This window comes from Cygnus olor, chromosome 5, assembly GCF_009769625.2.
Source record: "Cygnus olor isolate bCygOlo1 chromosome 5, bCygOlo1.pri.v2, whole genome shotgun sequence".
NCBI classification, from domain to species: domain Eukaryota; kingdom Metazoa; phylum Chordata; class Aves; order Anseriformes; family Anatidae; genus Cygnus; species Cygnus olor.
Window position 1 is genome coordinate 24,626,600 of NC_049173.1, and position 23,124 is coordinate 24,649,723.

Genomic DNA, 23,124 nt, shown 5'->3' on the forward strand with positions numbered 1-23,124 from the left:
CTGGGGTGATGCCCTTCAGCAGCTCCCAGAGCCTTTGCTCTGGATAACGATGAGCTCATGCTGCAACAAGGCAGCACATCTACCCCCCTGCACTGCCTACAGACAGCTAGCTCATGAGAGCCGTGTGTCAGGGACTCATTACCTTGTGTGTGAGAACAGCAAGCAGCAGGTAACCAGCCTGGGGACTGTTTTTTTTGACTGACCCTTCAGCTTGCCATGTAGAGAAGGGACAACATCTCTTCACTGTGCATGGCGGCAGGCTCGCAGCACACATCCTCCTTCTTCCCCTGCCTCTGCACCTCCTCTCCCCTTGCTCCTGAGTCTCAACTCCCTCACCTTGCTGAGCTGGCAAACGCTCTCCTCCATCAGAGCAGGCCCACTGAGTAAGAGGTGGCTATTTTTACACAGCCACTTTTCTGACCAGCACAGGAGCCTTCCAGGAAGCCTTCCAAGCATGAATTGCTTTCAGATCTGATGAGCAAAGGCTGTGCACTGCCTGCCTGACACTACGGGTGCTGCAGGCGGAGCCACCAGTTACTGACCCTGGGTCTGTGTGCAGCTCCAGCCACTGCTGCTGCAGGACAACGTCCCCTCGTTGCTTCGAGGCCAGCAGGAGCATCAGGACCTGCTCTCCCCATCCTGCGTCTGCTCCCAGAGCCTGTGCATTACCCAGGGAAGTGGCAGTAGCTTCAGGCTGCCCCTCACCTCCAGGGCTGTCACAGGAACCTGGCTGTCAGTCCGCATAGACACCGGGACACATTTCATTCCTGGACACGGCTTCACAGCCTGAACAGAACCAGCCCTTCCCATGGGCCAAAAGACATTTAGTGAGCCCATGCTGTTACATGGGGTGCTGATCCCTGCTCCATGACCATGTCCAAGGCAAGACACCCTTAGTCAGCACAGGGAACTTTGCCAAAGGGGGCACACCTTTGCTCCAGCAAGCTGGGCTGGACTCTCGTCCTTCTTCCAAATAATTTGGACCAGCCTGTAGTTGCAGGATGGACCAACAGCACTAAGTGAGGTCTCATGTTCTCTTTGCTCTTTGTGGCGATATCCCTCGTGGTCTGCAGGTCCGATACATCTGGTGAATAAGCTGGACACCAACATGGTACACAGTCATTATTTGACAACAGGTCCTTCCATCCCAAACATACCTGAATTTGTATCAAAGCTGCCCTCAGAGCTAGATGCGGACCTATGAAGGCACTGTCTCTTGGAGAAATGCAGCCTTGTAGGTTACAGCACCTCCACAAAGCCAAGCCCACGCATCCTCATCACTGCATAAGCACAGTCTCTTATTTCCTATGCACACCTGCTCCACCTCAGCCTTTTTTCCCTGTAAGACATCAGTGTTTTCCATGAGCGCATCCCCAGACACCCTTAGCAGAGCATACATACCTCAGGTCCTCTCACAATTCAGTGTGGGTTCCCACTGCTCTCCAGCCAGAGCTCCCCGGCTGGAATTCCCCATTTATGCCCTTCTCTCTAACTGATGAATAAAAAATTCATAGGTTCTGTCCCCGGGATGAGTGCCCCCTCCCCAGCTTTGTCTTTCACTGAGAAGGGAGAGCCCATCTTCTCCAAATCTGGGTGGGCAGGAAGATGTCAGTCTCTCTGCATGCTGCTTTGGAGCTCGCTGAAATGCTTTCTGTCTAAGGCCTGACACCCAACTCCACTTTGGCTGAATTCATCTGCCTTGAAGAAGTGACCAGACTCATACACAATATTCCAGTTTAGTTTTATTCTTGTTCATATCTTTACAGAAAATGGCACATAAATCACAGGTTCTGAATGACTAGAAGTTGTTACAGCTCCATATCTCAAACACCTCAATACTGAATTCTTTTCTCACTGTATATACATTATTTACACACCGCGGGCTATAATCTAACACGTTGAACTTTGAACAAACTGGGGACAAAGACAGATGGGGCTGTATGAAGGGGGTCAATTTTGACAGAATAAAAACAGCAGCTCTGGGGAGAGGGTGCTGGCAGCTGAAAGCGGGACAGAGAGGGCTGCGTGGAAGTGACCGTCCTACATCGTCCTTGGGGAGCACAGCCTGACCAGGATGGAAGGGCGATGTTAACATGGGGCACTGCAAAAAACAGCGGGTTTGGCTGTGTGGGTCTGTGTGTGTGCACGTGTGGGGTCAGCGAGGAGACGTATGTACACATTACAGCATGTGTCAGGGGCATATCTGCATGGCTGTCGTTCCCTTTAGCACTCAGAGGGCAAGCGGGGCAAATTCAATTCCATAAATAAGTTTGGCAAATTAGGTTCTATCTCCTAGAATAATTTAAGTGGTAAATGTTTTCCCCGGCATTCAACCTCTCTGCAATGGAGGCTCTGGCCTTTGGGATACAGACACACCTAGCCGTCTCTGCCAGCCTTGCGGGAGCAGCCTGCCCCAAGCGTGTTTTACAGCCAGGGCTGCAGGCCTTGCTGTGCAGAGAGGTAGAAGCTGCAGAGATGGTGCCTGGCCCTGCAGCCCGAGGGATGCTGAGCTAAATAGTGTGGCACCGGCCTCTAGCGCCCACCACCATGATGGCTTCAGCCCCTGAGCATGTGTGGAGGAGATGGCGGCGTGGGCCGGGGTGACCTGGAGGCGCGAGGTGGGAACGTGGCATCACGTCTGTGGGCAAAGCCTGTGTCTCCCCTCATAAAGGAGGCAAAAATGAACCACACCAAACTCACAGCCCGCAGTGCTGGGTCAGGAGAGACGTGCGGTGGAGGCTCGCCATTTCATGCCAACAGGGCCGCAGGCTCGTCCTGCCGAAGGCAGGGCTGGGGCAGCGGGTGATGGCTGGGGCATGGGGCACAGCAGCAACACAGGGCAGGAGGAGGAGGTGAGCCAGGCTGAGCCAGCCTGGAGGGGGCTGGATGGGGCCTGGGGCCGGAGCCACGGTCCCCCCTGGGGTGGCGATGGAGATGAGGAAGGGGCAGGGGTGAGGGAGGCCCTGTGGGCAGAGGAGCGAGGGGCAGGGCTGCGCTCCAGGGGAGTGACCCTTGGGGCTGCCCCATGCACAGAGGCCGAGCCCCATGCCCCAGGAGGGGGCTGCAGGGGCCACCTGGCCAGCTTCAGCCCCTGGAGGACACAGTGTCTGTCGGGGCTGTCTCCTGCTGCCTCTGCACCCCCTAGATCAGCTGCTCCTCTTTCTGCGACACGCTGGACTTCTCCATCTGCCTCTCGTCCTCCGCCGCCTCCTCCCCTTTCTCTGGCTTCCTGGGGGTGTCCCCAGCGATGGTCCCCAGGACTTTGGTGCTGTGCTCCTGAGCTTTAGCCCTGAGGGCGGCAATGCTGTTTTCTCTCAGTTCCTCCTGGGAAATGGCGGTTTTGGGATCTGGGCCCCTCTCTTCCTTGTCACCCTTGTCAAGTTTGGGCAGGGCCTGGCGCTCCACCTCCGTCTTCCTCCCCGCCTCAGCCGCTGCTTCCAGAGACTTTTTGTGCATCCCTAAAAAGAATTGTTGGTATTCGGGTTTAGAAAAGCGCCTGGGCATGGGAAAGCCATCTTGAACTGAAAACAGCAAAGATAAAGAGAGGCCAGAATTAAGGAAAAGCAGAAACCCTTGCTACAAACAGCAGTCATGGTGAGCCGGGTGCTCTGGCCCCGTGCAAGGGCAGCCCCGGCTCTGTGGGGACAAGGGTCTCAGACACAGCGGGTGCCTGCACCCCTGGGGCCATTTGCTCACTGGGACCAGGGAAGGTCTCCTGTTGCCTTTCCCTATCAGTTTGTTCCTCCCACAACCCACCTCCTGCCTCCCCCAGCTTCACACAGACAGGAGGATAGGACAGCCCATCGTTAGGACACGAGAAACCAGTTTTGGGGCAGAATCAGCCTGAAAGGTCAGAAAGCGGGAAGCAAAGAGCAAGAGCATGGCAGGGCAGCCCCACTACATCCACCACCCCTTCTCCACAGGAAACAAAGCAAAAGCAGGCAGTGGTGCAACTCTCCTGAGTGCTGAGAGCATGAGGACGGACCACGGGGGCCCCCTGGGGAAGGGGAGGGGGGCAATGGTGAGGACAGGGGGCTCCCGGCACCCCACACAGCCTCACAGGGACCCCAGGCAAGGCAGGGCATTCATCCCCTTGCTTGTCCCAGGAGCTCACCCTCTCCCTGCAGGTCAGGGTCCAAGCACCAGCAGGCATTTGGGGCTAGTTGATGAGTGGTGTCACAGGGCGAGTCCCCCCCATGTTTGATGCTCTCCGCATCAGGTTTCCTCCTCATGGCCCCCCTTCACCTTGACCCCCTCACCACCCACCCGTGAGGGCAGCGGCTCTCTTACCCAGGAGCCAGGGTGCGCAGGACTCCATGATGCCATCCTTGGCCGACTTGAGGATGGACTCGGGCAGCGGGATGGAGTGACGCACCATGGCGCCGTAGAGCCCGTACTCGGCCATCACGCTGCTCCGGCCCCAGCACTTCTCCCGCTTCCTCCACTTAGCCCGGCGGTTCTGGAACCAAACCTGGGGTGGGCGACATGCAGGGATGTGGGTGATGGGAGCAGGAGGTGGGACGGTCCCGTTCCTGCACACACACACGTGCCTGTGCATGGGGGTGAAGAAGGGTGCACGTACACCCCCCCTGAGAGCACGGAGGCTTTTCCCCTATGCAGCAGCTGCCGGGTATTTCTCTCCACACCCTCCCTTGCAGAAGCGACAAGGGCCAAGCCTGAGAGCAGGTCCCACCCCTCCCTGCAGGATGTAATTAATTTGCCATTGCGGTGTCTTTTTCCAATGGCTTTTGGCTCTCGTGCCTGGGATTTTCTTTCATTATTTACCGAGCGCCTGAGCCGCAGCGAGGAGCTGTGCACCACGGTGCCTGCGGGGAGGGCTGGGCCGGGGGGCATGCTCTGGGGAGGGGAGAGAAGGGGGGGCTGACCGCAAAGCTCGCCCTGAATTCCCAGTTTGAAAAGCCCCTCATCTTCTCAGAAAATTGGCAGAATAATCTCCGAGCTGTGACCTGGGGGGCAGCGAGCGGAGGTGCAGGCAGCAGTGGGGGGGTGCTCGCAGAAATCTATTAGTGCTCGCTCTCCGATTTCCATCCCTCTTGTCTTGCCTGCCCTCCTCCCTCCCCGCATCCCCTCCCTTCCTGCAGAGCAGAGGCATCAGCTTTAGATGAAAAATTGCTCGAGGTCTATTCAGAAGGAGGCAAAGGAAGAGTCAGCCCCAGGGGCAGCCCAGGCCTGATTGAAAAATAAGTTAATTTCAGTTTGAATCGATGGGCCTCAGGCACTGAAATATCACGGGAAATTAAAGCAGCTGGTCCCTGGGGAACCACGCCATTGACCTGCGCTAATTAATGCCATGGAGTTACCAGTCCCCTCTCTGAGAGGCAGCCCCTCCCTCCCCGCGGACACCCCAAACACCTCCTCATTTAACTAATTAGACTCACAGAAAATTGGGTGTTAATTTGTTTAGGATTTTTTTTTTCTCCTATTTTTTCCCTCCCTTTCCTGGAAAGTACACGGCAGAATGGAAATGAATGGTGGGGTCTCGCTGGCAGATGGATGCTCGGGGTCACTCCGCAATCTTCTCCGACTTGATTGCTTGATTAGGTCGTTAGCACATTAAAAAAAAAAATTGCTTGCCGTCTGGCGCTGGCCTGATGAGTGGGATGAGGCGGGAATCGCCTGGGTAATTTATCTTTTTATACTGCAAAGAATTTGATTTCAATCTGCAGATATATGGAGGTGCCTTTGACACCTGTTTAACATTACAGAGCTGACAGCTTAACCCTCTCTTGCCTCCGCCGCCTACAGCTGTGGGGGAGCACCAGCTGCAGGGGGGAACACTAGGGGGCTTCGGCAGGGCCTGGGACCCCCAGCTCCGCCATGGGGACCACAAAATCAATGCCTCGCTGCAACCTCGCCGCAGAACAAGGTCCCTTTGGTGTAGAGCAAACTCGCCTCTTCTGCCTGCCGCCCCAGCACTGGTGTGACAGGGACAATCTGTCTCCCCGGGGAGTGGGGACGTGGTTTCTGAGGCTGTGATCCTACCTCTCCTGGCAGAAGACAAGCTGTGCACAGCAGAGGGGATGTTACAGCCAGGTTGCTTCCTGAAACATGACATGTCAGCACCTCCTCTGTATGAAAAGCAAACTGACTTACACCATCCTTCTGTCGATAGGCAATCCCCTGGACCTCTGGTGGCTGTAAATCCAGCCAGACCAGAGCAAGGACCCTCAGGTGGGCTCAGCGTCCCCTCTCCGACCATTTCTGTGGCCAGACCCAGTGCGGGGTGCCTGCACAATGCATGGGTTAGTGGCAGGGTCTCTCGCTCCAGGCTGTGCGCTCCTCCTGATCTCGGTCTCAGTGCCAGGCTGGCAGAGCCACAGGGGACTGGGTCACTCCCTCTCCATCCGTGTGTCCTCTTGTCACCACTTACCACACCTGGATTTTCAGCCAGGCAAAGCTTTTTCCATCAGTTACCAACTGGGCCACTTTTAAAACAAACTTCAGTCATTTTACCCAGGTGCCTCCTCACTGATATTTTTATCACCTCTCCCTTCTCTCTTCCTCCTGTCTTGAAACCCAAAACATCTTCCCCGATGTCCCATTCCTCTGTCGTCCCCAGATGGGTTTCAGCCATGTCACAGCAGTAGCTTCTCCCACTACTGCCTCTAAACCTGCTATCCCAGAGCATCCCTTTTCCAACAGCATGGACAAACAAATGCAGCCAGCAGCCCAATTTTGACTGGAATTTGTGGGGAAAAAAAAGTCTGTCAAAAAATGCTGATACAATCACATGGAAAAGCTGAGTCCGGCCAGAGGAAGCGCAATCAGAATTATCTATAGCTTTCTTCTCAATGTTGTATTTAAATCTCATCCACGTAACATGTAAAAATGAGTAAATAAAATGACATCAACACCTCTGGAAGATCATTCTGAGATTTCCCAAATCGAGTTTTGAGATTTGAGGGGAATTTCCTCATGGTTTTGACTGGAGAGAAAAAAAAAAAAAATAAGGAAACTTTGAAATAGCAGAATTTCTAGCATAACAGGAATGAGGAGGGCTACCCAACTTGTTTTGATGCCAGTGCCCATATCTCAACCTCAGGCATGAACTCGTGTGAAACTTGTGGTGCTCAATATCGAATATTCCTGGGGTCAGGACCCAAACCAGCATCTCTACCACCACCCCATCCCAAGTACCTGCAGCCCCCACACTATTATGGATGGGCAATATTATTCTCTGCGGCCTGTTCTTGGGATTTTGCCCTCGTTAAAATGGTTCCATCAGTGGCATGTCCTTCTGGAAAATCTTACTTTTTCTTTGGATTTCTTAACATGTTACCAAAATTTTCCTGTGCCTTGAGTCTGAGAAGAATTAAACAGTGTTAGTAGTTCTGGGGTATTTTCAGCAGTGTTGGTGCATCAGTAACAACTTCTGAAAATGCAGTTATTGATTATTGGCATCTCACATTTCCTTCCTTGATTGGAGATTGTTTCACTTTCATTTACTTGCAGTTTTGGGATTGTGTCTTCTTTGGCTGCAGTTGTCTTTGTTTTCAAATATTTGTTCTACAACTTCACAATGTAAAATTTGGTCTGCCTCAAGGGATGTTTAGGTTTGTCCATGTTTGGACTTGTTCCTTCCCCCCATATGGGTCAGCTCAGCTTTGTGAAACACCTTATTTACCACACAGCTTTCTTCTCACTTGCTTTCCTCTGGTTCTCCATGGTACATCACAGGGTATGGTGAAAGGACTGAGTTTACACTTCCACGCTTCATGAGCAGTAGCTGAAACCTATTGCTAGTTTCAGACTGCCTTTACTGAAGCACATCTGATGTTTTTGCAAAGCTATCACAGTTTGATGAGCAAAGGTGTCTTTTGGACCAAAAGTCAACAGCTTAAGGTGATTTACATCTTTTTATTACCACAAAAGCACCTCTGTGAAAGATGGGAAGCTTGTTTCAGAATCCCTGTCCTCAGAAACAGAACAGTAAAGGGGGCAGGTCTGTCCTGCTATTCTTTGGTGTTGCAAGGCAATGACCAGAAAACCCAAGAACCAGCCCCTTTAAATACGTCAGTTTTCAACATGGAGCTGAATGAGAAGAAGAAGCATTTCTGTGATGTAAAGAAGAAGTATAAAAAGCATTTGAATTACAGAAGGATGTGCAAAGAAAAGGCACTGCAGGATATTGTACGGTAAGGATGAACGCTAGAGGGAGCGAAGGGGCAGAGATAGCAATGGGTGGAGATGAGCAAGGCATGGAAGGGAAGAGAAGCTGGCCAGGCTCCAGAGGAGGCTAATGGAGTATCTTGAGCAGGAGGGTAAACTGATCAGTGCTTCCTTTTAGACCCTCTCTACCTACACACAGAGTGCTCAGAGGAGCTTCCTCGCCCCAGGTGAAGCCCTCTGTGCCCACTGCTGCTTGAGCTGTGCTGTCGTAGGTTCCAAAATTGGAGTGCCCCCATAACCCTCAGGCTCAGCACTCACATTCTCTCCTGGTCCAGACATCCAGCCATGTGTAGCTGGTCAGTACTGAAGATTGCAAGACTCCTCCTTCTTCGCTCCGTTTGCAGTCAGTTTAATTTCTCTGTCTCATCTCTTGTCTTTCCTGTTCTCTTTAGAAAAAGACCTGGCCCTGCTTCCTGCCTGTCCTTCATTAGGCAGGAAAGGGGTGTAATTCACTGATGTAGGAACGGTATTTTCAATGTTCAGTGCTCGTGAAACTTTTATCTCTGCCGATCGCTACCAGCAGTACAGCTGTTCCCGTACTGTGACACCATCCCAAAGGAGGCATTTTCTTCGCCACAGGACACACTAGCATCGGGGTTTGGCCCATGTGGGCACACTTGTTGTAGCAAATGCCAGCACCTTCAGCATCATCTCCTGGATGCTTGTTCCACATGCATGTCCTTCTCCGACCCCTTACCAAAACCAGCAGTACTGGAAAGCCTTACAAATGGGAATGTTTCCAATCCTAATCCTCATCTAATTGTCATCCCCAGTGTCCACTGCCCAAGGCAGTCAATTCTTAGGCACTATGCACCACACCGCAGGGTTACAGCACCTTGGAGTAAAGACTAGGAAGGTTATTCTTGCCAGGCTCCTCCTCTGAATCCCAAATGATGACTGATACTCCTTCGTATTATTGATGGTGCAGAAGAGCAAATTGTGGTAGGAGGAATCTCTCATTTTGCAAAGGGACATAAGACTCAGTGTGTCCTTGTTATCCGCATTCATCATATTAGTTAGTTTGTTTACCTAATCAGCTCCTGAAACATTGTCTACTAAAGAATGAAATCTGCCTGAGGCTACCCATGGACCAGGAATCTCAATCAGCAAAGGGATATTTTAAGGTATCTAGAGTGTGACTCTGTACTGCTTCTGTGCCCAAGCACAACCTAAATTTTTTATTGGTTACACTCATTTTCTCGGCTTCTGCTTTCCAAGCTGGGGAACACAGCCAGGGGAGCTGGTACTGGCTATGGCTGTGTTTTGTCTTTCTATCAACAATGACAAATAAGTTAACATTCCTTCATTCTTCATCCTTTAAAGGAAAACACCAGGCTACATAATGGTGATTTTTTGCTTCACCAAATCTCACGTGCTACCTTTGACGTAGTATTCCAGCAGGGCTCTTTCAATTAACGAGCCTGACGGATTGAGCACGAGATGGTCCCAGACCAAGGCAGTGCATGCTGGAAGGAACGTCCACTAGATGGCCACAAGCAAATGCACAGACGCACAGACACGGACACATGGACACACCAGCACGTTCCTTTGCCAGGTCGAGGGTTGCTTTCTCCCTTTCCAATCCAAGCCTCTAAACTGAGAGTAGATAAAGTGAAAACCTCCACTGAAATAAAATAATAAAAACCTCCACTGAAAAAAACAGTGATGTCCTCACCCTTGTACCAGACATGGCCAGGGTCCAATTTGAGGATGTGGGAATGCAAGAAATAACCTTATATCTCCCCCTGGGCATCTCCCCATCCACACTTACATGTTCTGGGGCTTTACAATGAATTGTCATGACAGTGTAAGGCCTGACAGGGTCCCGGGATTTCCTGATTCCCTGCTCTGCAGCGACTGTCCCAGGAAAGCTTCCTGTCCCCAGGCTGCTGGTGGAGACTGCACCACTCGTGTACACCTGGCAACAGTTTATTGATGTCTTTTCAAAAGTAATGTCAAAATTATTGGCACTGTTTATGGTGACATCACTTTCTATGGCTGGTGTAAAACGGATATGAAGTTAAATGAGAGTAGTAAAGGTTGCACATGGCCTGAATGGCTGATCACGGGCTCATCATCCCTCCACTTACTGACACTAGGAAAGAACTTTCTGAGCTCACGTTAGAAAGAGCAGTTCCCACACACGTCATGGCAAGAGCCCTTCCTGGTGATAGCTGGAGTCGTGTCTGACCCACTTGGCCAACAGATCCAGCCAGACAGGCTGAGATGAGCTGTGAGACAGGACTCACCCCTCTTGAGCAAAGAGGCAGTGGTTCGTCCAAGCCTGGGTATCCTCTAAGCTAGGCTAGCACAAGGCACTCTGAACACAGGCTCAGTATGACAACCATCAACAGTGTGTCTGGCAACACCGTGCTGCAGCTCTTGCAAGCCATGCTTGCCTCTGAATCCCACTTTGAACAGCACAAAGTGGGCCTGATATAGCTATTTGTTGCACTCTGAGTAATGCAGCTAGAGCTGTAAGTATCTCACCTCACTACAGGCCTCAGTGCATTCTCCAACTGCTGTGACCCTAATCCTCCCATCCCTTGCACAGAGTCAAAGATAAAAATCCAAAGACAAATAAGGGGGTGTAAGGAGGCAAAAATCCCTCGTGACCAGGGAACATGTCTTAATTGTGTCCCCCTGGCAAACCTGAGGTTTTCACCTGGCCTTCCAGTTCATGCAGTAGCATGTTTTCTCACACTTGTTGGAAAGGAAAGGAAAAACATCAGGGGTGTGGATGCAAAATAGACACGGAAAAGCTGGCAAGGGTGCACCCGTCATCCCAGTCCACACCAACCCAGGGAGACATTTGCCATTGGCACAAGGGGTGATGCTGCACAGAACATCTTCCTACAGGTGCTCACAATGCTGACGGTAAGCTTGACCTCCATTAACCAAGCTGGTAACCCGATTTTGCCTCATTTTCCCAAGCTAAAGCTGCTCTGCACCTCCTCTGGCATAGAGGAAACCTTACTGTGGGTCTTCATAAACATCCATAAGCAATGCTCTCTGTGAACATGCGGAGACACATCATGTTGTCACCTCCAGCTTGGAGCTAGGTGAGTCAAGGTATTAAAAGGAGAAATGGCACATACCCCTTCCTTAGGCCTCTCAAAGGGCACTAAAATCAGAGCCTGGGACATCAGCCTTCCTTGGACACCAGAATTTTTTACATGACACCTCACGGCTCCAGAAGGCTCATGCTCTGGGCACTCACTGCAGCTGTGTCACTGAAGCCTGTAGCTGACCTTGTCACCTTGGGCTAGTGCACAGCACAACGAATGGTGCAACCCACAGGGCTGGCAAAACACAAGCTGCTTGTGGATGCTGCTCCCAGCAGGGCAGCACATCCGAGCTCAGCAGGGCATTCCCAGGCGTGCCCCACGCTTAGACCACCCAGGGTAAGGTCTCCGAGGCAGGCACCCTCCCCCTGTTGCACACTTAGCCGCTGAAGCCTTGCTCTCAGTCACGGGGTTGTTTCTCCACCAGCAACACTGCACACGTATTTACTCACAGCTCGGCCTTTGCTCAGACAGCTGGGAGCCTAACAGAAACCCAGAGAAAGAGAAAGTGGGGAGCAAACTGCTCTCACACTGGGCAGACCCTGAGATGAACACCTCTTGCAGCTCCTGGGGTAATGCCACCCCCAGCAGGCAGAGGAGCACCGCATGCTTTCCCACAGCCTCTGATGGAGGTGCCCTCTGGAAGCTGCCTTGCTGTAGGATATTGTATCAAGCTTGTTCTCCATCTCAGGTCCTCTTTTCTCCTCCTCAGAAGGACCTGCCATCTCCACGCATGCACAGATAAAGGTCATCTGCATGTCTATCGAGGACAAGACTTCTGAGCTGCTTGGTGCATGAGGAAGACAGGAGTATATTTGACGTTTGTTCACAGGCCCATGCAAATTCAGGCTCACAGAACACCCACAAAGAACAACAGTGAAAAAGGCAGAGGGGGTTGTGCTGCCAGAAGAATCAGAAGAACTTGTTGAGATCTATCAGGGTAAACGATAAACACTATACAGAAAAATAGATCCATTAAGAAATAAAGGGAAGAGTAAATTAACTGTGTCTCTAAAGTGCCTCTGTTATTGAACTGTTAAAAAAATCTGTATTCAAAGTCAGGAAAGGAGGAAAACTTTATAATAAAGGGTCATTAAAGGAAAACCTGAACACACAGCCATCAGTTGGTCCCTCTGCCAGGCATCCAAAGGCTGGAGGGGAATTAACTATTGAACTTGCTGGGCTGCCCAATTTTTTTTTTTTTTAAATAAGTTGTGAAAAATTGCAGAGGTGTCGGAGGAGAGAAAAGAAAGTTCATCATTTAAAGGAGGAGTGAATGCAAGTATTCCTAGCAAAGAGATTGAGGGTAGAGTTTCCAGAAGAGCTTAAGTGACCAAGGTACCACAGTGCCTAATCTAACTCAGAGAACTGTTACTGCTCTTAAGAAAACAGTGGGATAAACGTGGGGAAGAGAGCCTGAGTAGTCACAGCCTGGCATTAACCCTGCAGAGCCATTCCTCGTTCTCCCACCCGTGATGGAGAAAGTCCTTACAGAGGCACTTCACAGCAGTGGGCTATGGTATATTTTGTTGGGTGCCTGTCTTTCCTCTCAGTGGTTTTTATGTTGTGATAGCCATAATCGTCTTGCAAGGAACACAGTAGAAGGTAGCGGACTAGGACACGTAAGGTTGTTTTAGTTTGATTTTCTGTCCCATTTGGAAATTTGGTCTGTAGCTGATGGAACTCAGGGACTGGACACGGAGGGAAAAAGCGGTACCTGGGTTTACCAAGTGTACATACCTCCATGCCTGCAACTCTGCACAAAAAAAAAGGTCTTTTAAATTGCATCCACAGCTCCCGTTCTACCAGGGAAAATCCCACAAGCTGGGCAGGTACCTGCATGGTCTAGCGACAGGCAGGAAAGTCCCCATTTCACCGTAAGCTGAGGAGATGTCTCAGGCCTTCCATTTTCTTTCCCGTCTCATATTTCCCTCTCTCTGCACAAATTCAAGCAGTGTAAAACTTTTCAGCTGGTAATCCCTCTGGGAAGGCTTGCACAGAGTGCTGCACTTGCATACCTCCCAGCCCCTCTGTTTACGGCTCTGGTAATTAACTCATAAACGAAGTTCTAGCGCATGGGCTGAAAATGGGCCACAGTTAAAGGGTAATGAAAACACTCCATTACAGAAAGGGCCAAATTAAACAACTCTTAATTGAAAAATGGAAATTAATATGAATTTAGATCAACTACACGAGCATGATATTGAAGAGGCAGCAAAGTAGATGAACTCCTCACATACCAATTAAGACATGGAGGCAGAGATGCACCATACGCCATGAGAAACATTCATAATCATATTCTCACCAAGCCAGTAAGTTTGATTAGTTTTATTGCTCTCACTTGTACACTTCCTACATCTCTAAAAGCATAGGGGAAGTTAATGACATTTCTCTGGTATCGCACTGCCGTGGCTTGCCCCAGTGCTCAGGAATTATTGAGAAAGGTAGCCAGCACTGGCTCCTCAGCTCTATCGCATGATTAACTTCTTGCATGGCTCTTAAAAAAATAAAATAAGAATAAAGGTATTGAAATGGTTGTCTCTCACACAGGAGCAATTCTTTCAGCTTCTCCATCACCTTGGTAATCTACCTCCAACCATCCTACTCACCCTGGTAATTTATCTCCAGTTACATGACTGCCATGAATCTGCTTTGTAGAGAAATGGGTGGGAACCCATTGGCCCTGTGCCTCATTCTGGCACAAGTGTGAGAATAAACCAAAGTTTTAGCAAGAATAGCCTCACCAGTCCTCACCTATTGAGAGTAACTGTGATAGACTGGAACCTCAAAACCTTAGGAAAATCAACAGAAACAGCACTTTGTGCAGCACTAAGAAATGCCTTGGCAGCCATTCCAGGCAGAGACTCAGGAAAGGTCAGTGACCGCATGGAACGATCATCCCCATTCCACACTTATGCTGCGGGATTAGGACTAAAATTCATTCCTTTGCAAAAATAATACTTTTCTGATTGTACTGCAAGCCCTGGCAGCCAGGATCCTCTTTATCAGTGTCATGCATCCAGGAGCTGTGTTTTAAATACTACAACTGGGCAAAGGAGATGCTGGGGCGTCTCAGGAGGGTTCCTGTACCCACAGAAAGCTGGAAACAGATGGGAGCAGGAACAGCCCACAGCAGGCATGGGCAGCAGGGCAGGATGAAGTGACCAGATCCCAGTGCTCCAACAGCACCTGCAGCAATGCTCTTCAGCAAGCTGGGAAAGCGAGAAGCCAGGGCTGCTGAAGCTGCACAGAGCCAGTTCTTCCTTCTCACTTTGTATCGTGTTTCTTGATGGGACACCATGGGTTCACTACCGGACTCCTGCTCAGTGCAATACAGGTTCTTCACGTCTTTCCAAATTACATTCATCCCTAAATACTGAACATATCTGCACAACTGAAGCAAGCTAAGCCTCTTTTCCTGGAAAAATACTCTTGGTGTGAATGTTTCCCTCCAAATAACTGACCCTCCTGGCTCTTCCATTCCCATTCTGCTTCTAACAGGCTACAGAGTGATACTGAAACGTGTTAATCTGATAGCAACCAAAACAATACATTTCCAATTACAGCTTTAGTTGGTTCTCTTTTGTTTTTAGCCAAAATTGACTCCTTAGCTGAGTGACCTCTTGCTGGATACACAGATAATCCCCACTCCCCAAACATGGCACAAACACCTCCATGGCTTTTCCTTTTGCTTGCTTGAGAAATTTTAATTGTCCGAAAACACTTCATCCACATAAGCACCATATATTCATTTATCAATTAAAAAAATGCCCTTTTTCGCTATTTTCATTCTATTTTTTTAATTATTATTTTACTTCAAAAGTGAATGTAGTGTCCCCATGATGGCAGTCAAGATTTTATGCTTTGCAAATCCTGATCTGATTAATTGATGCATTTGATCAGTAAGAGACATACTGCAGTGACAAACATACACAGTTATTTCAATAATCCCAAATCAAACTGTTACCGACCTCTAATATTTTATACAGTGGCATTTAAAATTTGGAAATGTCACATATTAATAAATTCAATAGGGATAACTTATCTAAAAATCCACATTACATTTAAGAGTATCTGTTTTGAGAAAGACACTGATTTAAGTCAGGTGTTAGAATACTTGTCAGCTTGAGGCCATTCTGAACACTTCAAGTTGTCCATTAAGGACGTACTTCCCCACAGAAATCTATTTATCCCACCTGCATTTTACAGAATGGCCTGGGTTTATTTTAATAGCAGCACTTCAACTCTTCTGAATATTCTTTTAAATGCATTGATTAATGTAGTCTTTTTCAAGTACTTTGCAAAATGGCCACAGTGACATTTGGTCTGACTGGTGTCTCACTAGGAAAATTAAATCCTTTTCCCATGTTGCCCAGTGGGAGGATGCTCACGTTCCTTCTAGGTGCAGCCAGCTCAATACAGGGAGAAGATGCATGCAATGCAAAAGAATGCTGCCTTGAAAAAAAAAAAAAAATACATGCTCATCTTCTCTTTAAATGGAAGATTTGAATATTTTTCCTGAATTCAATGTTCTCTCAAACCAATAACTTTCTTGGCCTCTGATGGCTATTTGTAGTGTTCTGCTGAAGGTTTTACACGCAAGCAGTTCCTATATATCATTCTCTCAATTGCACTCTCTGAATTTCACTTTCATATTGAATTTCATAGGTGATTTACTTTCTCTTTGACTACTACCTCCTGAGAAATAATCCCATGAATGAAAATAAGGGGGAGATATCACTCTTTGGTGTGGATCCTGTGGGAACCCACATGAAATGCTGTGAGAGCCCACAGGATGTGATGTTCACAACAATCTTAGAAAACACTTTCATTAAGGACCAAAAAGAGGGAGAGAACAATGCTGAAAGATGGGAGGAAGTACAAGCTACAAAGAAAATGCAAAAATACAGAGCTCCCTTGAGCAGTTATAAACACATGCAAAGAAAAAAAAACAAGAACAAGATGACGTGGAATTATAAATATTATGAAGAAGGGAGTAAAGATTAATTGTCAGCTGTCTCTTCCAAGGGGAGAAGTATGTGACATTAAATGATGTTAATAGATTCAAAGCACGATTTACTTCACTCCTGCAGTCCTGCTGTGGAAGTCCCTGCCATGAGATGTTAAAATATTTACATGTGTTCGCAATGCCAGGACACTGTCAAAGTACTTGGTAAATATCACTAGACACTAGCCCTGCTCTCATACTCTTCTCTAACATCCACCTCTCACCAGTGTCTGAGCTGGCTGGGCCATTACTATCCTTGTAAAATGCCATTTGGAACCCAGAATACTGGAGGGAAAAGCCTGAGGAGAAAAAGCTTCCTAAAAAAAGCTTGAAGTGTCAAGTCCCTTAAGACCAGGACTGGCAGACAGGATGGCTTTCAAACCAGAACCTCCACATGTTTAAGAGAATGTGTTACTTATGAAGAATGGTTTAAGAAAAGATCTTCACAGCTTGCTTAGGCAATGATGAAAGCCAAAAGTGACAGCCAGGAGAAGAAAACAGGTGAACTGTTCAGATTTAAAGAGTGCAAGTGCTATAACAAGGGGAAAAACAAGCTCATATAAAGGGAGCTAAGTCAAAAGGAAGACAAGGTGAAACATCAAGAAACATGACCAAAGCTTGGAATCATCTTGTCATGGCTTGTGACACAAAATGAAAGGTATGGACAAGAAGATTTCATAGAGTATGTGGTAAGAGACAGTCTGGTGCTGACCTACTGGGAAGATCAGTGGGAACCGACACTTCTCCCCCATCAGTAGTGCTTGGGACTCTTACATGGTCCTGACACTCACCCTGGCATGATGCTCTGGCTCTCACACAGTAGATGCTACAGAAATCCTGCTGTTTCTCTTGATTTCCCCTTTCATAATGAGGGAAAGTGTCACTCAGGAATGCTTTCTCCTGTGATACTTGTGCCATTAGCAGCACCTGATGTTCAGGACAGCCATATCACAGGGGGCTTCTGCTGTCCAAGTCTGACCTGATCTCTGGGGCTGTCACACTAAATAGCAATCCTAGGTTTAAAAACTCTACAGTAGAGGAAGAGTTGCATTTGCTCATCAGCAAAATGACAGGCAGCACGTCAGAGAGAGCTGAAATGACTTAGCCACTACTTCCCTCCTAAGTCAGATAAGATACTGGCTCTCTGCACTAGGATGCCCCAGATACTGATGCAGTACCTGCAGCGTGCAGCTCTGCCCTGTCTGCCGTAACATCTCCCTCAGCCTTACTGCAGTGAGAGCCAGCTGAAGCTCTTCCTTGAAAAGACCCTTTACAGGAAACCAAAGGATCTTCTTCCCAGCCCAGCATCAGACGGTGGATGCAGGCAACACTCAACTTCTAACAGGTCTCTTCCCTCTCTACTCATCAGGGGTCACTAGTGGAGAAGTGAACCTCCATCCAGCCCACTCCCTCTAGAGGCAAACCATGGGGCCTGTTGCTCAGAGCAAAATCCTAATGTATCAGCTAGGATTTTGGGTGAACGGCCATTGTTTCTGAACTCTGGTGGAAGTCCTCTCAGCACACAGGGTATCTACAAGTGGCTAGGTGAGCAGCAGTGCTGCTAGCACAACAGGATAAGAAGCATAACTTGCTTTTGTTAAATTAGCCATTACATTCCTGTGCCTTTTGCATCAGCCTAGTGGGAGCAGGACATGGGGAGGCAGCAGAAGCTGCTGGGGTCCACCCTTGTGAGCTTCACGTTGGACCTGTCAAAGCGCATACTGCTTCCCACACTACACAGCCAGTGCAAATCTCCTCCAGCTCTTTGGGCTGTCCTGACTGCTTGCACACAGGCTGCCACATGCCGAAGGCTGGTGCTGGCACAGCCTCGCTGCTCGGGTTGCTCCTTGCCACTAGAGGATTTGCCATGCAGTGGCAATACTCCACACAGCCTTGTTCTGCCTCCTCAGTGGCACAACAGGACAGGCACATGATTAATGCCCAAACATTAAAAATAATTAAAATGAAAGATCCCCAGAAACCTTCAGTGAAGCTTTGAAGAGGCAAATGCAGTGGACAAGATGGTGCAAACGCCTGCCTGGGACTCACCCCACTGCAGTGCCACCCCCAATGGTGCCAGCTGCCTGCCATGTCCCTGTGCACCCTCCTGTGCCCAAGGAGGCACAGACGAGCCCTTTCTCACCCATGCTGTCCATCCAGCCCTGGTCTCCAGGAGGCTCTTGTTGCCTTCACCACTAATACCTCAAAACTCTGCAGTCTTTCCTCGCACACCAGTTCCCCTTCAGTGATTTAGGATTCCCTCTGCTGCACACACCCCGAATCACCATTACAACACGCCACATGTAACACATGTTGGCAGACAAACACCAAACACAAAGCAGCAAAGAACAGCTGGTCTGGCTGCCCGCACATTTAAAGCAGGGAGGGGACAGCCCATGGAGATTTATTCAGATAAATGTGATCCATCCCAGGCACTGCCTTTTCTTCAGGGAAGAGTGAATGTGGCCAGGAGGGGCAGGACAAGGAGGGGCGAGAGGTATGGTTACCTGTATCCTGTCTTCTGGCAACTCTGTTTTCATGGCCAACATCTCTCTAGCATACACGTCAGGGTAGTGGGCCTCATTGAAGGCCTTTTCCAGCTCCTCCAGTTGGTAGGATGTGAAGATTGTCCTGAAGGGAGTAAAACTCTTTGATCAAAAAACATAAGAAGCAAAGGAGATGAAGAGTCAGAGAAATGGACACAGACGCTGCAGAAACCTGAGCAACCTGATAATGCATAGCCTTTCCCCCCACCACCTCCTGTGTTTCTAAGCACAAAAGGTCAGGTGCCAGGGTGAAAGGAGAACCAGAAAATGCCAGAAGACAGCTCTCTGGGCAGTTACAAATCACCTTCCCCTTCGGGGACCTCCTGCTGGAAGCATCACCCCCCAGCAGCGAGCACCCACGATGGCAGCTGCCCTCCCACCCCAGCCCTACTTCCACCTTTGAGACCCTGGGGGTGTCCCCATCCCTCGCCCCCGACACCAGGACCACAACCAGCCCTGGCCAAGAGCCGCCCCCTCCTCCTGCATCCAGAGGCTTCTTAACTTAACCCTTTGGTTGTGCTGAGATAAATCAGTGTCCGCTCTGCACCCTGTCTCAGAGGGTGTCTCTGAGTCCTTTCCCAGTTGCTTCCCTTAGCCTCTTCCTTAGCCAAAGCCATCCTTCCCCGGAGCCTGGTCCTCGCCTGAATCCTCCAAAGCTTTTTGTCCTCCACTCTGCTCCCTCCTGCTTTAATCCAGCCCTTCCCTGAGACGGTGCCCCTCCAGGAGCAGTGCAAACTCCCTTCCTCTGCCTTTACACGGGTTGCACCCAAACCGATATCCCATTAGCTGCTCTCTGCCAGTTTGCATTACCCCATTATCCTCTGGAAATCCTCCTGGACCGCCCTGGGCGGGCAGCAGCCCAGCCCGCCTCGGCACAGCCAGTTCTCATCTCAGGACAGCCAGATTGAAAAATCAGAAGCTGGAAAGCCGAGACGGATGAAAGCCCTTCTCTGGGGGACGGATGAGAGATCTCACACCGTTTCCACTCCCCCGAGGGTTAAAATTGTTAAAATTCCCACCCTCCAACCCTACTGTATGCAAAATGCAATTTTCAATAAAAACTATCAACAATCCAATGGCAAAAAAATAACAAAACATAGCCAACCATCACCACCACCAAAAAAAAAAAGAAATCAACAACAACAAAGCCCTGCAGCCTTTGTTCAAAGTAAATGCCTAAATATATTACCAAACTAAGAAACATGTAAGTCCCAGAAGGGTGAAGGCAAGAGGGAGGAAAAAAGTCATTTTTAAAAATAAGAATTTCAGAAAAGCCATACAATTCTAGAGAGCATAACAGAGCATAAACAGAAAGCCTCAGCAATATTCTCTGCTATTCAGAATCGAAATGATTCTGTCAGATCAATAACATTACTAACAAAAGCAGCATGCAAATGCGAGGGACCTGCCTGCAATCAGATCCTTGTTTAAATTCACTCCTAAATCCGTTCTCTTTTCAAACAGTTTTCCTTCAGCTCCGACAAATCTGTGAGCTCTCGGGACAGCAAAGGCACACCAGCTCCTGCATTTTCTCTCCCTGGGACCAGAGGAAAGGCGATTCCAATTTTGATCCAGGTTAGATTTGCCTTGCACCCTCCTGCGAGAAGGGCACCGAAGCCCAGCGAGGCGCACCAGCAGGAGGGTTTTGCCTGACATCCAGCCTAAGTTCCCCCTTCTCAGCCCCTGTCCCCGTTGCAATGCACAACGCGTGCTGCCTCTTGCTGTTTACATCCTGCAGCTATTTGCGGACTATCGGCCTGTCAGCTGCCTCTGTGCATGGTACAACTAGAGCTCTTAATTATTACAGAATACACAACTACAGATAAATATTACGGGTTTGGTGCTGTCTAGAAATGAAAATTAAACCAAACTGAATTCCATTTCCTCTCATCCATCCCAACCATGACCTGTATACCCGTTCCTGCTGTGCTGTCCCCCAGCCCGGTAAGGAAACGAATCCGGATTGATACCGGAGCACACAAACTTGCGACATTTCCTCAGGAGGAACCCCTGATTTGGGATGTGCCCTCCAGACCAAGCCTCCTGTTGCACGAAAAGCAGGACCCTCCTGGGACAGCCAGCCTCCTTCCACCCCGCATCCCGCTAAGCTTTCACTGGGGCATCTTTTAATCCACCCTTCCTGCATCGTGGTGGGATTGATTTAATTATTCCTAAATCGCCCACGGTGATGGTGCCTGGCCTTCCTTTGTCCTGACTCTCCGGCCATGGCAATGCCAGGACCCAGCACGGGATTTTTCGTTTCCATTTGTGAAGCATAGGTAATTCAATCCCATTTTAACTGTGGGAGAAGTCAGGCAAAGTGCGTTACCCAGACCGCTCCGGAGGGGAAAGCAAATCCCCTAACTACCTCCCAGAGTGGATTTTCGTTTCCTTAAACAATTCAGCAGCCTTCTTCAGCTTCGGGAAGCAGACACCCTGCTTCCCGACCATTTAATCTATTGGCAAAACATTTATTTATAAGTAATAAAATGCTTAAATCTTGATCGAAATTGACAGCCCACGGTAAGGTCGCTAGAGGCGGAGCAGGGGCCAGTTTGGGCTATTTAACTGCAGCCAGGGAAACGAAATCAAACGGCACCTGCGGCCGGTTCCCTGCTCCTTACGGCCACGTCCCGGGTCCGATTTATCGCGGAGAAGGAAGAAAAAGAAAGGAGACCCGGGGGGGAGCCCTGGGCTGCCGGGGCCGGGCAGCTTCGCCCGGCTGCAGCATCCCGCGGCGGTGCCCGGTGCTGCCGGTGCCGGCGGCCCCTCGCTTACCTGTGCCGCCTCTTCTTTCGTTTCTTGCTCTGGCTGAGGGAGGATTTGGACGTTTTTCGGTCGCTGGAGGAGACATCTTCGGAATCTGCGGAGAGAAGGGCAGCGGCCGTGGGCTGAGGCTCCCTCCCCGCCGGGCCCCCGCCGGCCGGCCCGGGCCCTGCGGCTCCGCTCGTTCCTGCGGCTCCGGCCGAGGATTTCGTTGCGATCGAGCCGCGGACGGGGCCCCGCAGCCGGGCGCTGCCTCCAGCCCGGCCCCGCCGCTGGTCCCGAGCCGGGGGCTCCGGGAGCTCGTACCCTGCCGGGGGACGGCTCCTGGCCGGGACCGGGCTCTCGCTGTCCCTTCTCTGCCCCAGAGTCGTTTGCCGGGGCTGCCGCTGCCGTGAGGCTCGAAGGCGAAGCCCCCGCGGTCTTAACAAAACCGTAGGAAAAAGAAGGAGCCGCGGCCCCCTCCCCGCCCCGGGGCACCCGCTGCCCCCCGCCCCGCTGCGGGGAGCCCGCAGAAACACCGGGGAGGGGAGAAAAGAGAAGGGTTGAGGCAGGTACCGGGAAAAAATAATAAAAATAACCCCGGGCAGAGCCGGCAGCCGGCCGCCGCCGCCCCGCGTCCCTAGGGGTGCCCAGGCCGGGGGGTGCTGCGGGCAAGGCGGCGCCGGCAAGGCCCCGAAGGAGCAGCCGGGGGTCGGAACCGGGCCCCCCGTTTCGATGCGAGGAGCGGCGCCCCGCTTGCCGGGCCCCCCGGGGATGGGGTCGGGGCCGGGCACCGCCGCCTGGCGCTCCGGGGGGACCCGAGGCGGCCTGGGAGCAGTAGGGCCAGCGGGCAGGGCTGCGGGAGGCTGCCGCCGTCTAGGAAGGGGCTGCCGGGCGGCCCCTAATTCCCCGACAACGAAATGGGGCCGCCGGGACCGCGGTGGGGGCCGCTCAGCCAGGGCTCGGCGCCCCCGGCCCCTCCATCGCAGCGCGGCCGCGGCCCCGGCCGGGGGTGGGTGCGGTGCCCACCTCCCCCGTTCTCTTCCTCCTCCTCCTCGGGGCCGAAACGAAATCGGCGGCCCGCGGCCCGGGGGGGGGGGGGGGGGAGTCCCCGGGGGCCGGGGCCGTGCCTACCTGAGCTGGCCGTCTGGCTGCTGTCCAGCTGCCCGGGGGCCCGGGCCAGCGGCTGCAGGTGGACGCTCTGGGGGTCGGAGAGCACCTCCAGGAAGGTGGGCTGCGTGTAGAAGCCGGGGATGCCGCCGGCCCCCAGCAGCCCCATGCCCACGCCGCCCACCCCGGCGGGGCTGAGGACGGAGCGGGCCGCCAGCAGGTGCCCGGCGGGCAGCGAGTCCAGGGCGGCCCGCGGGTGCGACGGCGGCTCCTTGTTCAAGCCCAGGATCTCCTGGATGCCGAAACCGGTGCAGCGGGGAGGGGTGGGCCCGGAGCTGGGCTTGGCCCCCGCCGCGGGGGGCGGCGGAGGCGGTGGCGGCGGGGCGGCGGCGGCCGCGCCGTCGGGCTTGGGCTTGCCGGGCAGGCTGGGGGCCAGCGCCGCGCCCGCTTTGCCCGTCAT

The 23,124-nt window shown here is 51.2% G+C and overlaps 1 protein-coding gene across 1 annotated transcript; it reads right to left on the reverse strand.

Moving 5' to 3' along the window:
* Nucleotides 1-1,975: 1,975 nt before the first annotated feature.
* Nucleotides 1,976-23,124, reverse strand: VSX2 (visual system homeobox 2). The gene is made up of 5 exons (XM_040559604.1): nucleotides 22,689-23,124; nucleotides 21,588-21,672; nucleotides 18,771-18,894; nucleotides 4,291-4,471; nucleotides 1,976-3,458 (listed from the first exon to the last, which is right to left on the reverse strand). The coding sequence occupies exons 1-5, from the start codon at nucleotides 23,122-23,124 to the stop codon at nucleotides 3,142-3,144; spliced, it is 1,143 nt and encodes a 380-aa protein (XP_040415538.1). The 3' UTR covers nucleotides 1,976-3,141.